The sequence below is a fragment of the Dipodomys ordii genome, unplaced genomic scaffold (assembly GCF_000151885.1).
Source record: "Dipodomys ordii isolate 6190 unplaced genomic scaffold, Dord_2.0 Scaffold89, whole genome shotgun sequence".
NCBI classification, from domain to species: Eukaryota; Metazoa; Chordata; class Mammalia; order Rodentia; family Heteromyidae; genus Dipodomys; species Dipodomys ordii.
Genome location: NW_012267305.1, coordinates 468,715 through 487,172, shown reverse-complemented (window position 1 = coordinate 487,172; position 18,458 = coordinate 468,715). Strand labels below are relative to the sequence as shown.

Genomic DNA, 18,458 nt, shown 5'->3' with positions numbered 1-18,458 from the left:
CTCATTATTTTTATACAGGAGTAAATTTTCAGATGTCCTACAACAGCATCAGAATTACTTCTTGTTGGATATTTTAAGGTTCACATTAACTGTCCACAAAATTATTTCGATTGTGTTTTTCTTGGTGTACTAAATTTGGTTTCTGAGACAGTGTTCCCTTAAATTCACCTGCCTTATCCTTCCATTTATTGAATTTTTCTCTTTTCTGTAGCCTCTCTGGTCCTCTTCTACATGTACAGTCATTTCCTTTGTGATCTCATCCAGGCTTATGGCTTTAAATACCATCTATACAAAGGCTAGTTACATTAAATATCCAGCGTAGGTCTCTTTTTGAACATCACTCTTACACTCCATGTAACCAACTCCAATAACCATATTTTCCCAATGGTAACCACACCGTAAGTAGCATTTCGTTATCATCATCATCATCATCATCATCAAGTAATTGTAAAAAGGAGTTGCCATTTAACAAAACAGTTGGTGAATGCAATGCATCTTTGATCAATGCTACCCCTTTCAACATTCATACCCATCCCTTCTGTTATGCTTCTTAGTTTTATAAAATATACATTGTATTCTTGACTGAATTCCTTATGGGAATTTTATGCATAAATTCCTCCCTGATATTACATTGGGAAATTTACATTTACAATATATTCTTAAGCAGCAAGTCTTGAGAAAAGTAATTGCAAAATAAGCAAAAGGAATAAAAACATGTTATTTGGCTTACAAGAATTAAATTTTGGCAATAGATAGATAGATAAATAGATAGGCAGATAGATAGATAGATGTTAGTAATTTAAAGGAATCTAATGATGTCAAGCTGACAGCAATAGCAGAAAAATTGTCATACTGGGTCAAAAGTTTAGAAATGTTCAGGTATCAAAAGAAGAGAATACGTGAGATTTAACTGGTGACAATCACAGCAGTTCATTTTGCTTAAAGTAAGTTTGTGCTGATTTACCCTTATGTTCTAATGATAAATCATTTTTGGAAGATCTATATGAATAAGTCTATGCATAATATAAAATGGAATTATACATAGACTATGTCCATACAGTATGTCATATATAAACCCTAAGAATATCCTTCAAAGTAGTAACAGGTTTTGGAAGTAAAATAAAATGTTTACACTTCTAATTTTGATCTGTGACCTGTGTATTGCAGAAGTGAATCTCCATGGATTAAGCCTTTCAAACAATTTATAGTGTAACAAAATGAATACAGTATCAAGAAGCCAAAAACAAGTTTGACAAGGGAGCAAGGGAGTGGAAGGAGATAAATGAATGAAAGGTAACAGAGGAGGAATATAGCTAGCATACTCAATGTCCCTGTGTGGTAAAGGAAGTGGGAAATGTAAAATGAGTCCAGGGAAAACAAACACACAGCATGGAGAAAATGATGGAAGGGGTAACTGATTAAGAAGTACTGGACATGTAGATGGACATGTGAAATTTTAACCTCTTGTACAATCTTTGGAAATTTAGAAAAGATAATAATACCTGGGAATCTCAACGCCTTATTTATAAATTCTGTAATTTAATATATGGAGAATTTCAGGACCAATTGCTCTGATGCATAAATTAGTAGACTTCTAACACCACAGGTTAATTTTGCCTGCTTTCACATGTGAGAGAAGTTGAATCACGTTCTATATATACTTAGATATCTGGCTTTTGCTCAGCATCATCAGTGTGATCTCGTTCTGGTAGTTGCTGAGTATTATTGTCACTGTGGTATGAAATTTAATTGTGGGAACATGTCACACATTTTTAAACTGTCCTACCATTTGGGTAGTTTCAGTATAGGCCTATGACAGCTTGCTCTGCAAAAGACATCATTTGTGTTTTGGTAAATAATAAACACTTACATTTGAGTATATACTCAAGACTGTAGTTAGAAGATAAACATACGTCATGCATATGTTCACTATTCATAGGTGGCAACAAACAATTCCTCCCCCCCCCAATTTTGTACAAATCTGTAGTCTTTATGAACATTTTCTATAGTTTGCATTTTGGTGTGTTCTAATGGTACACTTTGTATTTTAATTTGCATTTGTTTACTATTGTAATCAGTCAGCGATGTGTTTGCAGTGATTGCATGAGAGAGAGAAAGACAGAAAGATATAAACACAAACAAACACACATAGGGTTAGGAAACTATTTTATACATTATATCTTTAAGACTGTAGCCCTTTTTCTGTTATGTTTTCTGAGTAGTTCTTCTGAATTTTTAAGAGGTTTTATAGATAATACTAGAACTTTTCTTTTTTTTAACATTGTGGTTAGTGATATTCTATAATCTGATCAAGTGATCTCTACCTCTTCTAAGACTGTGAAGATACGTTTTATATTTTCTTGTAAAAGTTTTATTGTTTCGATGTAGAATTTATTTTTTGTGTGTGATATAAGCAATCTTTCTATTTCTCTCCCCCTCTCTTCTTCTATCCCTTTCTCTCTCTTCCTCCCTTCAGTTAAGTCCAACATTATACCACAATATTATCTTGCCTGAATTACTATAGCTTTCAAAATCAGTGTGGATAACTGATAATGGATATGATTTGCTTGTTAATTTTCTAGCTTTATTATTCTTCAAGACGGTACCTTAATATTTCCATACTGTAGAATGAGCATTGTTTGCTTTGTATTTATCCTGTTTGGTATTTGTGTTTTTCATGTGGCTTTGGATTAATAATTTTCATTACTTACTTTCAAAAGGACTGCCCTTACTTTGCTAATGATAGCTTTACCTCCATTCACAGCCTGTTCTCCTGCAAAATTACCCATGATAATCTCTTCTCATGTGTTCCACCTGTTTCTTACTCTTTTCTGTATTTTGTCTCCTGTGCTTCAGTTATGCTATTATCTATTTACCTATTCAGGTAGCTAATCCTGCCTCTTTCTTGTTATTATCTGTGAAATATAAAATTTAGATATTATCTTTTTCATAAGATATTTTCAATAAGATATTTTCTTCTTTGTAGATATCAATTTTCGGTTGCAATTATCTTTAATGTATTAACTATAGTCACACTAGTATGCAACAGCACAAAAATGCATTCTTATCTAACTATATTTTGGTAATGTTATGTACCTATCTCCCTATGATACTCATCCCTATCTCTTTTCTAATAAATAGGGTATCCTTCGTCCTTCCATTTTTTCAATTCTAATGGCAATGTATAGCCTCTGACCATGCATGACTTATTCTTTTTAAAAATATTGATTGATTGATTGATTGATTGATTTTTTATGTGGTACCAAGGAATTGAGCCTAGAGCCTCATGCATTCTAGGCAAGCACTCTACCACTAACTAACATTCCCAACCCACAGATTCTTCTTTTTCCTCAGTATTTTATTCCTTTCCCAATGTACTTCTCACTTTATAATCTATACTTTATTTTTCATTTTGTCTTTCACCACTGCTTTCTTCTGTACAATAAAAGCCCATCAGGTGCAAAAAAATTTTGTTTTATTGATGGTGTATTCCAAGCTACTGCTGTAGGAGTTGGCACAGTCGAGATGGTTTGTAAATATCTGACAAACTATTAAATAAATATACCTCACATAATTATTTGAAACTTTTCAAGTGTACGTTCTGTTTCAAAGTACAAACTTAAACCTAAAGATGTTATCAACATAGATCTTGATACACTTCTCTTATGAGTGACTCACTATATAACCTATTATGAACTTCTTATCGTCATAAACTCTCAAATTCTACTCAATTCTGATTTTTCTAAAGTCATTTGAAGATGGACTACAAATCTACTCTCTTCTCTCAGCAATTGGGAAAAACAATGCTCTAAAAATGTGCAAATCTAGACTCTCGTTCTGTCTACCACCTACTGTTGAGAAGTATGTTAAGATTTATTGGGGCTGGGAAGGTGGCTCAGTGGTAGAGTGCTTGCCTTGCACGCTCAAGGCCCTGGGTTCGATTCCTCAGCACCACATAAGCAAAAAGAAAAAAGCTGGAAGTGGTGCTGTGGCTCAAGTGGTAGAGCACTAGCCTTGAGCTGAAGAGCTGAGGGACAGCGCCCAGTCCCAAAGTTCAGGCCCCACAACCGGACCCCCCCCCAAAAAAAGATTTATGTAAGATGGACAGCTCAAAAATGTAAACTTATTCTCTTTAAGAGATATGTCCTTAAGAAATTCATATGGTACAGTCTACCAGTTCATCTTTTTCTATCCTCATCAGACTAATGACAGAGAAATTTAATGAAAGAGAAATTAATCTGAAACCACGAAATAAGTTTTCTGCTTAGAAAAATAACTCAACTAAAGGGTAAGTTTCCCTCTCATTCCTCTGCCTCACTATTATACTAGCTGAGATTAAAGCTTGCAACTTTAGAAACCTCTGGGAATCTATATCTATATATATTTATATGTATAAATTATATATATGTTATATAATCGTATATACAGTATATATATATATATATATATATATATATATATATATATCTGTTGTTTTGGGGGATCATCAAACAATACTGGAAAATATACATACAGCTTCCAAACTTCAGTGGGCAGGCATGCACATCCATGGGAAAATCCTCCAAATGCATTGGACACTCGGCATGTATTGTCAACCTAGAAGAAAGGAGAGTAGAAAGTAAAATTAAGCCAAAAGAAAGTGTTATTGAACAGGAGGGTCAGTTCTGACTCAGCAGCAATAGAGTTATCCTAAGAATAACATGAAATCTTGTTTGATTTATTTTATTGTGAGTCAAGTCTCTATGAACACAAAGAAAGGGTAAAATGAACTGGACAACCTTTGAAAGAAACATTCAGCAATCATACTTTCAAATCAGATATGAACTCCACCTTACCATTTTTCAAAAAGCAAATATAATTTATGTAGACTAATGGTACTTCTTAGCCACCCTCCAGGAAGCCTGGAAGCACCAGGTTCTGACTCATTCACTCCTGATCACGGTTTAATTAATTCTGAAAGTATTCTTCTCAGCAGGCTATTATGTGAGTTAACCAATTTAAGGACTAAACCGAAGAGGGAGAGATATGTAGGATGAGTATCTTTACCTTGATAATGAACAAACACAAAAGATGACTCTGCTCCTCACAGAAACTACAGCTACAGCTTTGTTGAAAGAGCTGTCTTTTGGAGAAAATTCTTTCTCTGTCTCCCTCTGTGTCTCTCTGTGTCTCTGTCTCTGTCTCTCTCTGTCTTTTTCTGTCTCTCTCCCCATTCTCTCAGCTACCTAACCACTACAAATCACAAAGGAAATGCAGGGTACCAGCAACCTCAAAGATCAAATCTGAAGAACTCCTACATTCTATATATAAGCAACAAGTAGGAAAGATTAGGCATGGATTCATCAACAGAAATCTGGAAAGGACATGATTTGCCACACCTTGAACCTTTTTAGGACCCAAGTAATTAATAGAGATCAGAAATTGTACTGTGACAGAATATCAGGTAGACTATGTCGCACTTCATGTTGAGGCAATAAACACATAAAGGCTTCTTAGGAGTCCCGTGTGCAGCATCACCATTTTCTTAACAGCTAAATACTGCAAAAACCACTGCTGCACTCTTAGGCAGTGTGACAGTCCTGGCCTTGAACTTCATACTCTTTTTTGTCGGCCATAGGGCTTGAACTCTGGGCCTGGGCACTGTCCCTCAGCTCTTCAGCTCAAGGCAAGTGCTCTACTACTTGAGCCACAGCACCACTTGCTGTTTTCTGAGTGGCTTATTGGAGATAAGGGTCTCACAGACTTTCCTGCCAAGGCTAGCTTTGAACCATGATCCTCAGATCTCAGCCTTCGGAGTAGCTAGGATAACAGGCGTGAGCCACTGGCAACCGGCTGAACTTCATACACTTGATTAGCTTTTTCCACTCAAGGCTGGTGCTGTGCCACTTGAGTCACACTTCCACTTCCACTAACAGTGCTACTGTCTGGTTGATATATGTGATGTACCAGGAGATATTCATTGTCAAAATCAGATTACAGATATCCATGTGTCTAGGACAGAGGACTTTCAATGTGCAATAACTAATATTACAATGATCATTGCTAACCACCCATGAGATGTTCACAGCATGTTACATCTTCTACAGTACATTCATATTCACTAATCGCTTTCAGATCTGCTCCTAACATTTATGATATGGAGATCTTCCTTGCCTGGAACTAAAGGTGTGCTATTTACTCAATTTGCTCCCCATGGTGACTCTGTGAGGAACACATTTCAAGCATACTTATCATTCCTATTTCAGATACAAGGATCCACAGTTAAAGTGATTTGCTCAGAGGCATACAGCCTAGAAGACTGCAGGGCAAATGCAAAGTTCTTGCTAGAACAGCTATCTGCAATTCATGGGAATGTAACTCTCTCTTCAGCTCCTTGAGAATCTTTTAGCTGTGTTCAAGATGCTTTAATTATCTATGATTATCACTGACTATTTCCTATGCCTAAGGTAGTTGTGAGAAAATACTGAGAAGAAATATCTATACTCACATGAGCCATAATCCCTGTGAGAGCAGGGATTACTATTCTAGGAGGGGAAATGTAACGTTTATAAATTCAGCAATGTCTCAATGCACAGCAGTAGGTTGAGTATATTAGCTTGGATACCATCGGGATGTTTTCTGTTGCAGAAGATGCTTGAAGGTGTTTTAAAAATCAAAATAAAGTTAAAGGATAAAGGGAAGTTAAAAACAAGTAAGTCAGTGTAACAGGAGGTCAGAGAGCAGTAGCATCTAAAAAAACAATGGAAGAGCACAGCACAATTGGTCCATAAAGTACCCTGCCCTCATACACATCTGCTTTGTCCTCTCTGCTCTGTGCTTAGGTGGGATGGGCAAGAAGTGGCTGGAAAGGCAGATAACAAAGTTATTATGACTCAATTCATAATCAGAAATCACTACTTTTGTATCCTGCCTTTATAATCTATCTGTTGTGGTCTTATTCTCCACATGCTTCAAAGACTACTAGATAGACATAAAGTAATTTCCCCTTGACATTACTCATAAGAGGCAGTATCTTGGAAATAATAATGCAAGTGGATGGAGGGAACACAATTTTCTTTATTAAACCCTCATGGAATCTTTTCAGAATCCAACACAAGAAGCAGGTTTCTCTGTGAAATACACTTCTCTTATGTCTGGTTCTCTGTATGATGAAACCTCATTTATGCTTTAAGAATAAAGGTCATATTGGTGGGCGATTGCAGGCTGATTTCAGAATGGAGCTTTTATCTATGGCATCTGGGAATTTTTGTAAGAGATTAATGCTTCAAGGACACTTATCGTGTAGCTCTAACCTCTTTATTGCTTAGCTGGGCGTCCTGAAAACAAGAGATGGGTAAGCGTTTGCTGAAGGGCACACACTTGGATGAGTGTTCTGTCTAGGAGGAATAAAGCACATGTACACACACACACACAATCTGAACCAAGTTAAGCTCTTGTGTCAATACAGAACACAGAATGGGGAAGCATTATGATTGAGGTTATCATAGAAAGTGAAAGGGTATGCAGGATACAGCAAAGAAACTTATTGAAAAGAATATGACATGTGCAAAAACACAAAGGTATGCACAAGGATGGCCTACTATAACATTTTGTGATTCAGAGAAAAGACATAAATAAAGGCTGGGCAAAAGACTTCAAGGAAGTGATGGGAAATGAAGCTGAAGCCAGATCTCACAAAGCTATGAATACTACAGTCATAAATATCTCTTTTGGCCATTTCTGGGATTTAAAGTCAGAGATTTGCACTTGCTAAGTTTTACTGCTCACAGCTAGCACTTTACCACCTGAGCTATCATCTCAAAAATAAAGAGCATAAATTGGAACTGGAGGTGTGGATGAAGGAGCAGAGTGTCAGCTAGGAGTACAAAAGCTGAGCCAGAGTGTCATGCCTTGAGTTTAATCCACAATGGTAGCACAAAAACAGATAATAAGCCCTGTCTCCCATAACCCATCCATCCATCCATTCAGCTTTTATTTATTCTTGGATCAAGAAAATGTGATATATACGCATGTATGTATATAGCTATCTATATATCCATTATATATATGTATATATTTAATGGAATTTTACTGATCCATCTGAAGAACGATCTTGCATTATTTGCAAAATCAATGTATCTGCAAAAACAGGTTGAGTGCAGATGTCAGGTCCAGAGAGACAAAACACACATGTTTTCTCTCATATACAGATGCTAGATCTAATTTATAAATACACAAGTAACCACATACAGTGTTGTATGCATGTGTACAGAGACGTAGTAACCACACTACGGTATTTTCAGGGGAGCATTCAAATGGTATAATTTCTTAGAAAGACTAACATAAAGTCTAATCAAATGAACGCCAGGAAAGTGGTATTGTGAAATGAGGGGTTCAAGGGAAGGAGGGGTAGCTGGATGGAGTGAGGAAGGGATAGAATACAGTTGTAATACTCAATGTATAACATATGAAACCAGAGAAGAGGTTGGTGGAGCTAGGAAAGATGGGGAGAACAATGGAAGGGATGACCTCGATCAAGATACATTATACTCATCAACTGACACATGGAATGATAACCCTGTTCACAATGACTTAAAGAGAAATACAATTTAAAAATGTATTCATCTAACAACTAACATGATTTACAGGGTGGGAGGCACAAATCAGAAAAAAAATAAGTCAATTGCTTTATTTACCAGAGTAAATTGTAATTTATAATTGTGCTTTTGTATGCAGAAAATAATGGCAGAGGGTAAGAGAAAGCTTGGGCAGAATCAGAACCTTCAGGATCTCTATTAAGCCAGGTTTATATTTTTCCTAAAATATGACCAGAGTGCTTTCCTAAACAAGATTGGCGACCACTCAAAACATGACATTTAGATGACAGTACTTGAGTCCATCCAAGAATTGTTTACTTTGCTTCCTAATGAAGACCTGGTAGAGAACAAGAGATGATCCAGGAAACCTTCTCCTTAGAGGAGGAAGATGCAGACAGTAATATATGTGGTAATCCTCTCTGGCCCTGTTCACACACTGTTCCCTTATTACCATAAAGTTACCATGCTAGGTCACACCCTTGTCACCTTATATTGTTATATTTATGTAAAAATATCAATATAAGTATTATTTTTAAATCTAGAATCTTACTTTTATATAAATATAATTTTATATTTATATATTTTAGATATTTACATATCTATATGAATTTATGTATTCTAGTATATGAAAGAAATGTTTTATATTTATGTGAAATAAATATGACGCATTTTATATGGAAACATAAATATTAAAATATAAAATAAATATTAGAATAAAATATAAACATTAGATTTCCATAAACATAGAAATGTAACTATTACCATGCTAGGCCATACCCCTATCATCTTATGTTTTTAAAATCATCATCTTATCCGTGGCTATTAAATACATGGTTGTACTTGTTTTGAATCCCACCACAGTAACAAGTTAGTAGTATATTACTTTCACAGCCTAGTGACTTGGTCTCTGATGGGAGTATATTCTGTGTACAAAGCCTTCTACTGATGTCCCCGTCTCACACAGAAGGCTAAATCCTTCTGGCATCTGCCTGACCTTGTGGTCTGTCCATCTCTTGCTGATTCCTTCCTGTGTCCTCCCGGCTATGCTCACTCCATTGCAGTGTTTTCAACACGCCAAGCACTCTGACATCATGCCTTTTGTGCTTGCTGTGTTCTCTGCCCAGAGTGATCTTCTTCCAAATATCTGGATGACTAATACTTTACTGCTTTCAAATCTCTGCCTCATTAGCATCTTCAAATGAAACTTGCCTCAGTTTCCTACACACTCTGTGGGTAAGAAACCTTGTCATACTCTTGCTGATACCATCTACTTAAAAAATATTCACCAACTAATGTCTTCATTCCCTTAGTATAAGATTTGAGCTTTTCACCTTGTGTTCTTGAGGATGTGTCCCATGAGCTTGTGAAACACCTAGCACAGTGGAACTACTCGGTGAGTAGCAAATGAAGGATGACACATACATCTCCTAGAAGCTCACATAGAGGAACTGTGGGTTAGGATAGATAGCAGTTAGGTATTTCTGGGTTCCAAGAAATATGCTACTTTAATATAATTCAGTAATGCACAGAGCTTAAATTATCCCTTCAGACATATGGTTTCCACTTTTTTTTTTAATCATTTTGTTGCTTTTTTTCTCAGATGAGGTCTCACTATGTAACTCAAGCTGGCCTCAACTCGTTATCCTTCTGTCTCAGCCTCCTGAGTGCTGAGATTACAAATGTATACCACCATGCCTAGTGGGAATCTAATTTCTTCATACACCTTTAGGGTGGGGTGAATCTTGCAGAAAGCAAGTACTTTTATCCCCTCTAATTTTTCCTGAGAAAGGAAGACATTTTCCCAGTGTCACTGAACATGTCTGGGACAGAGCTGACTAGGTTGCTTGACTCACTGCTGTATTCAATGTGTATTTCTTGAGAACCTACTATGTAGCCAAGTATTGTTCTAAACAATGGGGAAAATTGGGAAACTAATATTGTTGCCTACTTAGAGCTTGCATTTGCTAGGGAAAGACAAAAATGAACTAAACAAATGAATTGTAAACTATATTAAGAGGGAGAGAAGAGAAAGGAATTAAAATGTTCAAAAAAGATATTCATGGAATATGGCACTAAGTAGGTAATAGCTAAACAATGGCTTGAAGATATAAGAAAATCAATTTTGGGGAAATCAGAAGAAAGACCATGGAAGGAGAAGGAGTAGCAAATGGAAAAGCCCGGAGGCAAATGTGTAAACAGAACTGAAGAGACCTAGTTTGCATCTTTAGCAATGAGCCCTGACTTCTCCAGTTCCATTCCTCAGAGCTGCCTTCTACATATTCCCCAGACTTGGGCATCTCTTACTCTTAAACCTTCACGACTCCACATCCTCAAGCCCCATTGACTTTCACTTGGGCCTGAGACTTTTCTCTCTCCATTCACAGCATAATATATAGCACAATATACAGGCCCCTTGTCCTCTTAGCTCACCAGCATGAGCATGAATGCATTTGCACGCTTACACACATATGTACGTGTTCACTATGGTGTGTAAGCAGTCATGTTCCCACACACATTTGTGTACCTATTCAGTGAACAAATATGTAAACTTGCAATATAAAATAATAATAAAAATAATATTAAACAAAAAAGAAAAAACTAGAAAAGGAGCTATAAGAAGAAAATGTGGACCTGGACCAAGTGTGAAAGGTCTTGTAGGACATTTCAACTTTCACTGGGTGAAGTATGGAGGTTTTGCAAAAGGTTCACTATGCACATCACTTGAATCCTAGCATTGGTGGCTCATGCCTGTAATCCTCAGCTGAGATCTGAAGATCGCGGTTCAAAGCCAGCTCTGGCAGGAAAGTCTGTGAGACTCTTATCTCCAATAAGTCATTCAGAAAACCGCAAGTGGTGCTGTGGCTCAAGTGGTAGAGCGCTCACCTTGAGCTGAAGAGCTGAGGGACAGCACCCAGGCCCAGAGTTCAAGTCCCATGACCAACAAAAAAAAAAAAAAGCATGACTTGATTGATACCTCAGAATTATTGTGGCAGCTGTGGAGACAATAAATTAAAAGAGTGCAAGGATAGAAATAGGGAGGTAAAAGTCAACAATGATCATGATTCCAAACTTTAGGAATAAATGGTAACTTTCTCAAGGTATAAAAAGCCTACAAAAATGTCACATGTAGCATCATAGGCACAAATGAGACATACCCTGAAGGTAAGGCAAGGGTATCTTCTCTCTGTATGGAACATTTATTAGAGATTTTAGCAAACCCAAAAAAGGAAAGCAAAAAAGGGTAACTGCTATGGGCATGGAGCTGCATTTTTTGAGATTTTGACTAGAATGTTTCAAGATAAGATTTTGGTGATGGTTATAAAATTGTGCATTCATTAAAAATCATTTAATTGTATGTTTTAAAAGGGTGAGTAGGATCCTGGCACGAGTGGTTCTTGCCTGTCACCCTAGCTATTCAGGAGGCTGAGATCTGAGGATCGCAGTTTGAAGCCACCCTGGGCAGGAAAGTCCATGGAGACTCTTGTCTCCAATGAATCACCAGAAAACTGAAAGTGGAGCCGTGGCTCAACTGGAAAAATGCTCGCCTTGAATGAAAAATGCTCATGGTCAGCACCCAGGATCTCAGTTCAAGACTCAGAATTGACAAAAAATAAAACAAACATGTTTTTTAACGTGAGTAGGATGTAGTGCTGATTGCATATGCTCTCAGGAGGTAGAGGTAGAAAATTGTGACTTCAAGGCTTTTCTAAGCTGAATAGTAAGTGAGATCTTGTCTCAATAAAGAACAAAGCTGGCGACATCATACTACCTGGCTTCAAATATACTACCAAAATTGTAGTAATAAAAGAGCATATCACTAGCATAAAAATAGACATAGGGGCCAAATGAACAGAAGAAAGAGCTCAGAAATAAATTCACTGTTTTATAGCCAATTAGAATTTTATAACCATGCCAAGAAGACACAATAGGGAAAGGACAATCTCTTCAATTAATGTTTGAAAGCTAAGTATATCTCCATCTACAGCATGAAACTAGGTCCTTACCTCATACCACATGCAAAAGTTATCTCAACAATGGTCAAAAGCTACCTTTTAATACCTAAAACTGTGCAACTATAGGAAGAAATTATAGGTTAAAAGATTTTGAAATGATCCCAAAAGCACAAGCAAGTAGAAGCAATAAAAGACAAATAGGATTACACTGATTTAAAAAGCTTCTAAGCAGGAAAGGAGACTATCAACAGCATAAAGAAAACATGCAGATTGGGATAAAATATCTGTACATCATACGACTGACAAGGAGTTGATATTCAAATAGGCAAAGAAGTCGAACAATCCAATGGCCAGAAAAGAGCAAAATTTAAAAACATGCAAAGGGCCTGAATAGACATTGCTCCAAGAAAGTCATATGAATGGCCAACAGGTCTATGAGAAAGTTTTCAACCACACTAATCATCAATACTATGCAAATTAACACCACAACAAGCACATCATGCCTGTTGGGATGGCTATTTCCTTTTTAAATTTTGTATGATATATGATCTTCAAATTGTTGCACCAGGATGTAGAGTGGCTAGTACCAAAAAGAAATATATACCAAGTATTTGCAAAGTTGGAGAGAAAGAGAATGTTTGTATACTGTTGATGGAGATGTAAATTGGTAGAGTCATTATGAAAAATAATAGTTACTCAACAAATTCAAACTAAAACTGCTGTATAATCTAGCAATCCCAGAGATAGGTGTACCTAAAAGGACATGAAATCAGTAGCCAGAAGGACACATGCACCACTAGCACCACTAGGGAGTCAACATTACTGTCATCAACTAACAATAGAAAAAAAGGCTATCCACGTACACTGTTGAACCTTAAGCAGTCATAACATAGGAACTGGAAGAAAACTGGAAGAATCAGATTAACTGAAATAAGCCATGCACATGAAGACAAATACTACATGCTGTTCTATATGTGGAGTGTAGACAAGCCAAACTCATAGATGCAAAGAGTAGAATGATACAAGTTAGGAGGATTAAGGAGATGTTAATTAAAGCCCCAAGACTGAATGATATTAAGGGAGTGATGGTAGATTCATCAGATAAGGAATCTAAGGACTGTGATTCAGTCTATCCACAAACTCCCAAGATATGAGTGACATTCAGTATCTCATCCTTTTCCTCCAGCCTGTATGACCAATGGGGAATACTGCTTCTATACTGTGCAGAAGGCATGTGTATCAGAATCTCAAAGCTGGAAGGAGATGTGAGGCTGAGGGATAAATTATAGACTGAACATGATAGGTTAAGACACTTAATCCAGTGAGTATGCTATAGTATCACAATGGGTTAAGCATTCTTGCTATTAACTGAAAGCCACTGGGTAAATAATTTTTCTATCTCCTTAATAATGAAGACAAGTGACTAATTACTGACTTGTATATATGATGCCCTCATCTCATCTTTGGAAATACCTAAGTCCATTTTCAGAATGAGCACACCTACCAGGGATTATTCTTACTACACTATTTCCTGACCATTTTTCTAGTTTATCATAGCAGTCCTACTAAACTCTTATTTGTACCATGCTTAGCATTTTAGGACTTTGCTGGTGGGGATATCCTGTCTCCTGAAACTTTGTAGATGGAATAATCTGTTGTGCACTCTGAGGAATGTTCTTTCTAAAGTCCAAAGTACAGACAACACTATTTCAGAGGCAGCTGAGTTGCCAGGCAGGCTATTTCTATAATCACAGAGTAAAGGTCAGGATCTGGGATTTAGAGTGAAAAAGAAAGAATAATAAATCACTAATAGCCATTATCAGTACAAGATGAGTCATTTGAAATACACCACTGCCAAACAGCACAAGCAATCTGTGCATTAGTCACAGGAATCCCAGTTGTCTGAGCGCTTCCCATTAAATCCTCAAGCTATAGACAAGAGGTTCAGTACACAGGAAGGAAGGTCACCATTTACTGCTGAGTTTAGCCTTTGGAGGGAGCACGGCAGAATTTCAGCAATTACCTCAGAGGTGTGGCCCCATGCACATTTCTAACACTTGCACTTTTTCCTACTCTCAGTCCATACTGTAAAGACTTATTACAAAAAATACTTTTCACAAAAGAAAGCTCTCATATGTCTGTCTCTCCCCCTGCCCCCACCTATCTGAAACTCCTTTCCTCTTTGAAGGCATAACACATTTCTTTCAAGTCTTTGTTAAAATATTGCCTAAGCTGGCTGGGTATAATGGCTCATACCTACCATAGCAGCTCCTCAGGAGGCAGAAGATTGGGAGAACTGCAGTTTGAGTCCAGTATGGGCAAAAGTTAGCAAGAATTATCTCAACAAATAAGGCAGGGGTGGTATTCTATAATGCTAGCTATCTTGGAGGCTATAGGCAGGTAGGAGAATCTAAGTGTAAGGCTAAACTTGTGAAAAATATGAAACCTTACCTTAAAAAATAGCTCAAGCTGGGTGCCAGTGGCTCACGCCTGTAATCCTAGCTACTCAGGAGGCTGAGATCTGAGGATCATGGTTCAAAGCCAGCCCGGCCAGGAAAGTCCATGAAACTCGTATCTCCAATAAACCACTAGAAAATCGGAAGTGGTGCTGTGGCTCAAGTGGTAGAGCGCTCGCCTTGAGCTGAAGAGCTGAGGGACAGCGCCCAGGCCCAGAGTTCGAGCCCCATGACCGACAAAAAAAAATAGTTCAAGCAAACAAGGGCTGGAGGTTAAAATAGTAGGAAGAGCACCTACCTACAAAGCAAAGGAGCCTGAGCTCAAATTCCAGTGTTGCCCAATAGCAACCTACGCCATGATGCTTTCTGTCTTGCAGCATCCATGTGCTCCTCCAAGCCACAGAATGTAGCACACTTTGGACAAACACCCTACCTAGTCCTTACCACACAGTATCTCAGTATCTTCATTCCGCAGAGGACTGCGATGAACTTATGACAGGACAGAGGAAGTATTTTCACTCCCGTTTAGAAACTGAGATCCAGAAAGGAAATGTCTTACCCGGGGTTCTACTGCTAATCGTGACGGTGAGCTCTGGGGCTAGTTCTAATGTTCATTGCACCACAGCGCAGAGTCTCTAATCTGTCTGGAATTAGCCTCTTTGGTAGTTGGGAGCTATGTAACAAGAAGGACTGTTCTATAGATCTCTATATCCTCATCACCTTCAAATGGGCTTTTTAACGGATTTGATCTGCCTAGAGTGCAGCTTCTTGCTTTTGAGGAGAAAGGCACTAATTACTTCAAGACTGTTTCCCACTTGAAACTGGAATAAAAATGGAATAAACATGAGAATATCTCCCAGGACTAATTTCCCCTTTCCTTCCTCCAGTTCAAACGTCTGTTTGTATGTGAAGCCCTCCCATGCTAGGTTCATGGTGTTGTGTGTGAGTGAATCCTTTAATTATGAACACTCCATTGTTAGCTTTGTGTGAAACTCCCATCATGCCTTAGAATACAGTGGATAGTATGTCCTGGTTTTTGTCCTGGGATGTAAACTAATGGAACCAAGGGGTTACTGTCCTCTTGTGAGCACACAGAGGAACTGGTGACTGACTGAGGGCTTATATTTCTCCCTGGCCACTTTATTCTGACTTTCCCTAAAGCCCCAAATGTGCTACTCTTTCTTCTGTAGTCTTCTGTTCATTAGAGAGAGCCTCCTGCACTTCAGGCTGTATGACTCACCCGCTAGTTCAATAGTGAAGAAATGCAGGTAGAATCCCCTACAGCAAAAAGCCATTACAACAAAAAGGACTGTGAAAGAAAGCTATCAATGCTCCGTTGGTCTCATTACATTAAATTCTGTACAACTAACAATCTCGTTCAAATGCTTTCTCCAGTTCCTGGTCATTTCAGGGGCACTCTCTATAATCAAATCTCAAGTGAAAGCTCTTTGCATCTAAACTAAGAAGAGAGGCGTTTTATTGTGAAAGTTAGGGGAGGGGTGGGAGGACGGAGGCAGCATGCAGAATTTATCTAGCAAATGATCTGTCTTTGGAACACTCTAAGTACATTAGCAAAATTGATCCAATCATACAATCAAAGAATAAAAGAAGAAATCAGAGTCTCAATCTGATCAAAACTTTCTCTTCATTGGTCCAAAATATCAGTTTCCTCTTAAGGATGCAATGTATTTCTTTTGATTTTCAGCTAAATAGAGGACACTATCACCTGGCAGCACAATGTGTAGAAGACACTTGGTGCCAGGTATTCAGTTTAACACAACCTCATGCATCGACATTCTCCTAGTTTCTAGCCTTGTTTTTTTGTTGTTGTTTTTTGTTTGTTTTGTCTGTCATAGAGATTGAGGAACAGCCTGGGCGCTGTCCCTCAGCTCTTCAGCTCAAGGCAAGTGCTCTACCACTTGAGCCACAGCACCATTTCCAGTTTTCTATGGTTTGCTGGAGATAAGAGGCTCATGGTCTTGCCTTGGGCGGCTGGCTTTGAACCCTGATTCTGAGATTTCAGTCTCCTGATTAGCTAGGATTACAACGTGAACCACTGGCACCTAGCTTTTAGCCTTGATTTTAACTGTTAATAGCTCAAACATCCCCTTAGAGCTAGTGTTGTGCTGTAGTGTAAAGAAAATGTTGACTTTAGTTGAAATTTAGTTCTCAGATAAACTCTTCTACTAGTGGTGTGATACGTTCTATTGAAATTTTGGTATATATATATATATATATATATACAAGAACCATGCATATATTAAGGTCAAAACAGAAACCTCCAGAGAGTAGGATGTGCCAGTACATGTCATGCAATTCCCAGACTTTATCACATTATTTCCCTACAAAGATCTTCAGAAATACCAAATGATCCTGATTCATCTGATTTCAGTGATATGAACATTCAATGAAACAAATGCATGTGATGCACCTCATACAGTGTCTGACACATTGCAAATCCTCAAGCCAAATTTTCTAACCATCTTCTTCCTCAGCAAAAAATATCTATTCTCCAATGCAGAGAAAGTTTTTGTTAATAAGAACCATAATCTACTCATGTGTATCAAGAATGTTCTCAATGCTCTTTTTTTCTTTCTTTCTTTGTGCCAATCCTGAGGCTTGGACTTAGGGGGTGGGCTTGAAATCAAGACCTAGGCACTGACCCTGAGCTATTTTACTGAAGGCTAATTAGTGCTCTACCACGTGAATGATGGCACCACTTTTGGCTTTTTTTTAGTAATTATTTGGATATAAAACTCTCATGGACTTTCCTGCCTAGGATGGTTGAGGACCATAACCCTCAGATCTGTCTCCTGAGCAGCTAGGATTACACAGACAGGAGCTAATGTCTCCTGGATTTCAATGCTCTTTTCTCAATGCTAATCTAGTTGGACACCAAGTACATTTGACAGCCTCTGTCACACTGATTCTTCCTTCCCTAATCTACGTTTCCAGCACCATTGCTCAGGCCCTTGTTATTCCACAAACTATGCAGTGGTTCACTAACTTGTATACTTCCTTCAGCTGATCCACCAAAAATACAACCACACTGTCTACTCAATTAAAAACAATGCAAAACAAAACTGGAATTGCTAATGACTCCATTTTCCCTTTTTTTTTCTTGACATATAACAATAGTTTTTCTCCCAACTTGCCTGGTCAGAAAGCATACACATATAACCTGATTTAGTCAAACCTAAGTGAATAAAATGCGTATACCCCCAAAACTTGCCCTATCAAAACCTCCACCTCGACCAATCCTCCTTCCTCTTCTGCTCACACAATGCACACAAGTACAGTGGTCTTGGAAACCATGTGCTGAGTAGTACACAGTCCCAGGATGAAAAGAGATTGAGTCATTTAAAAAACTACTTGGAAATGCGACACTTGTCAATGAAGAACATCTGTGTGGAAAATGGAGGCCTGAGCAATAATCAACAATCATCCATCACATTTGAACTCTTAGACTTTTG

The 18,458-nt window shown here is 37.8% G+C and overlaps 1 protein-coding gene across 1 annotated transcript in view; it reads right to left on the bottom strand.

The window, feature by feature from the left end:
- Gabra3 (gamma-aminobutyric acid (GABA) A receptor, alpha 3) overlaps positions 1–18,458 on the bottom strand; it is a 94,741-nt gene that overhangs the window by 35,634 nt on the left and 40,649 nt on the right. Inside the window, exon 5 of the mRNA XM_013025954.1 lies at positions 4,514–4,596. Within this exon, the coding sequence (XP_012881408.1) occupies positions 4,514–4,596 (83 nt within the window). The remainder of the gene's footprint in view (positions 1–4,513; positions 4,597–18,458) is intronic.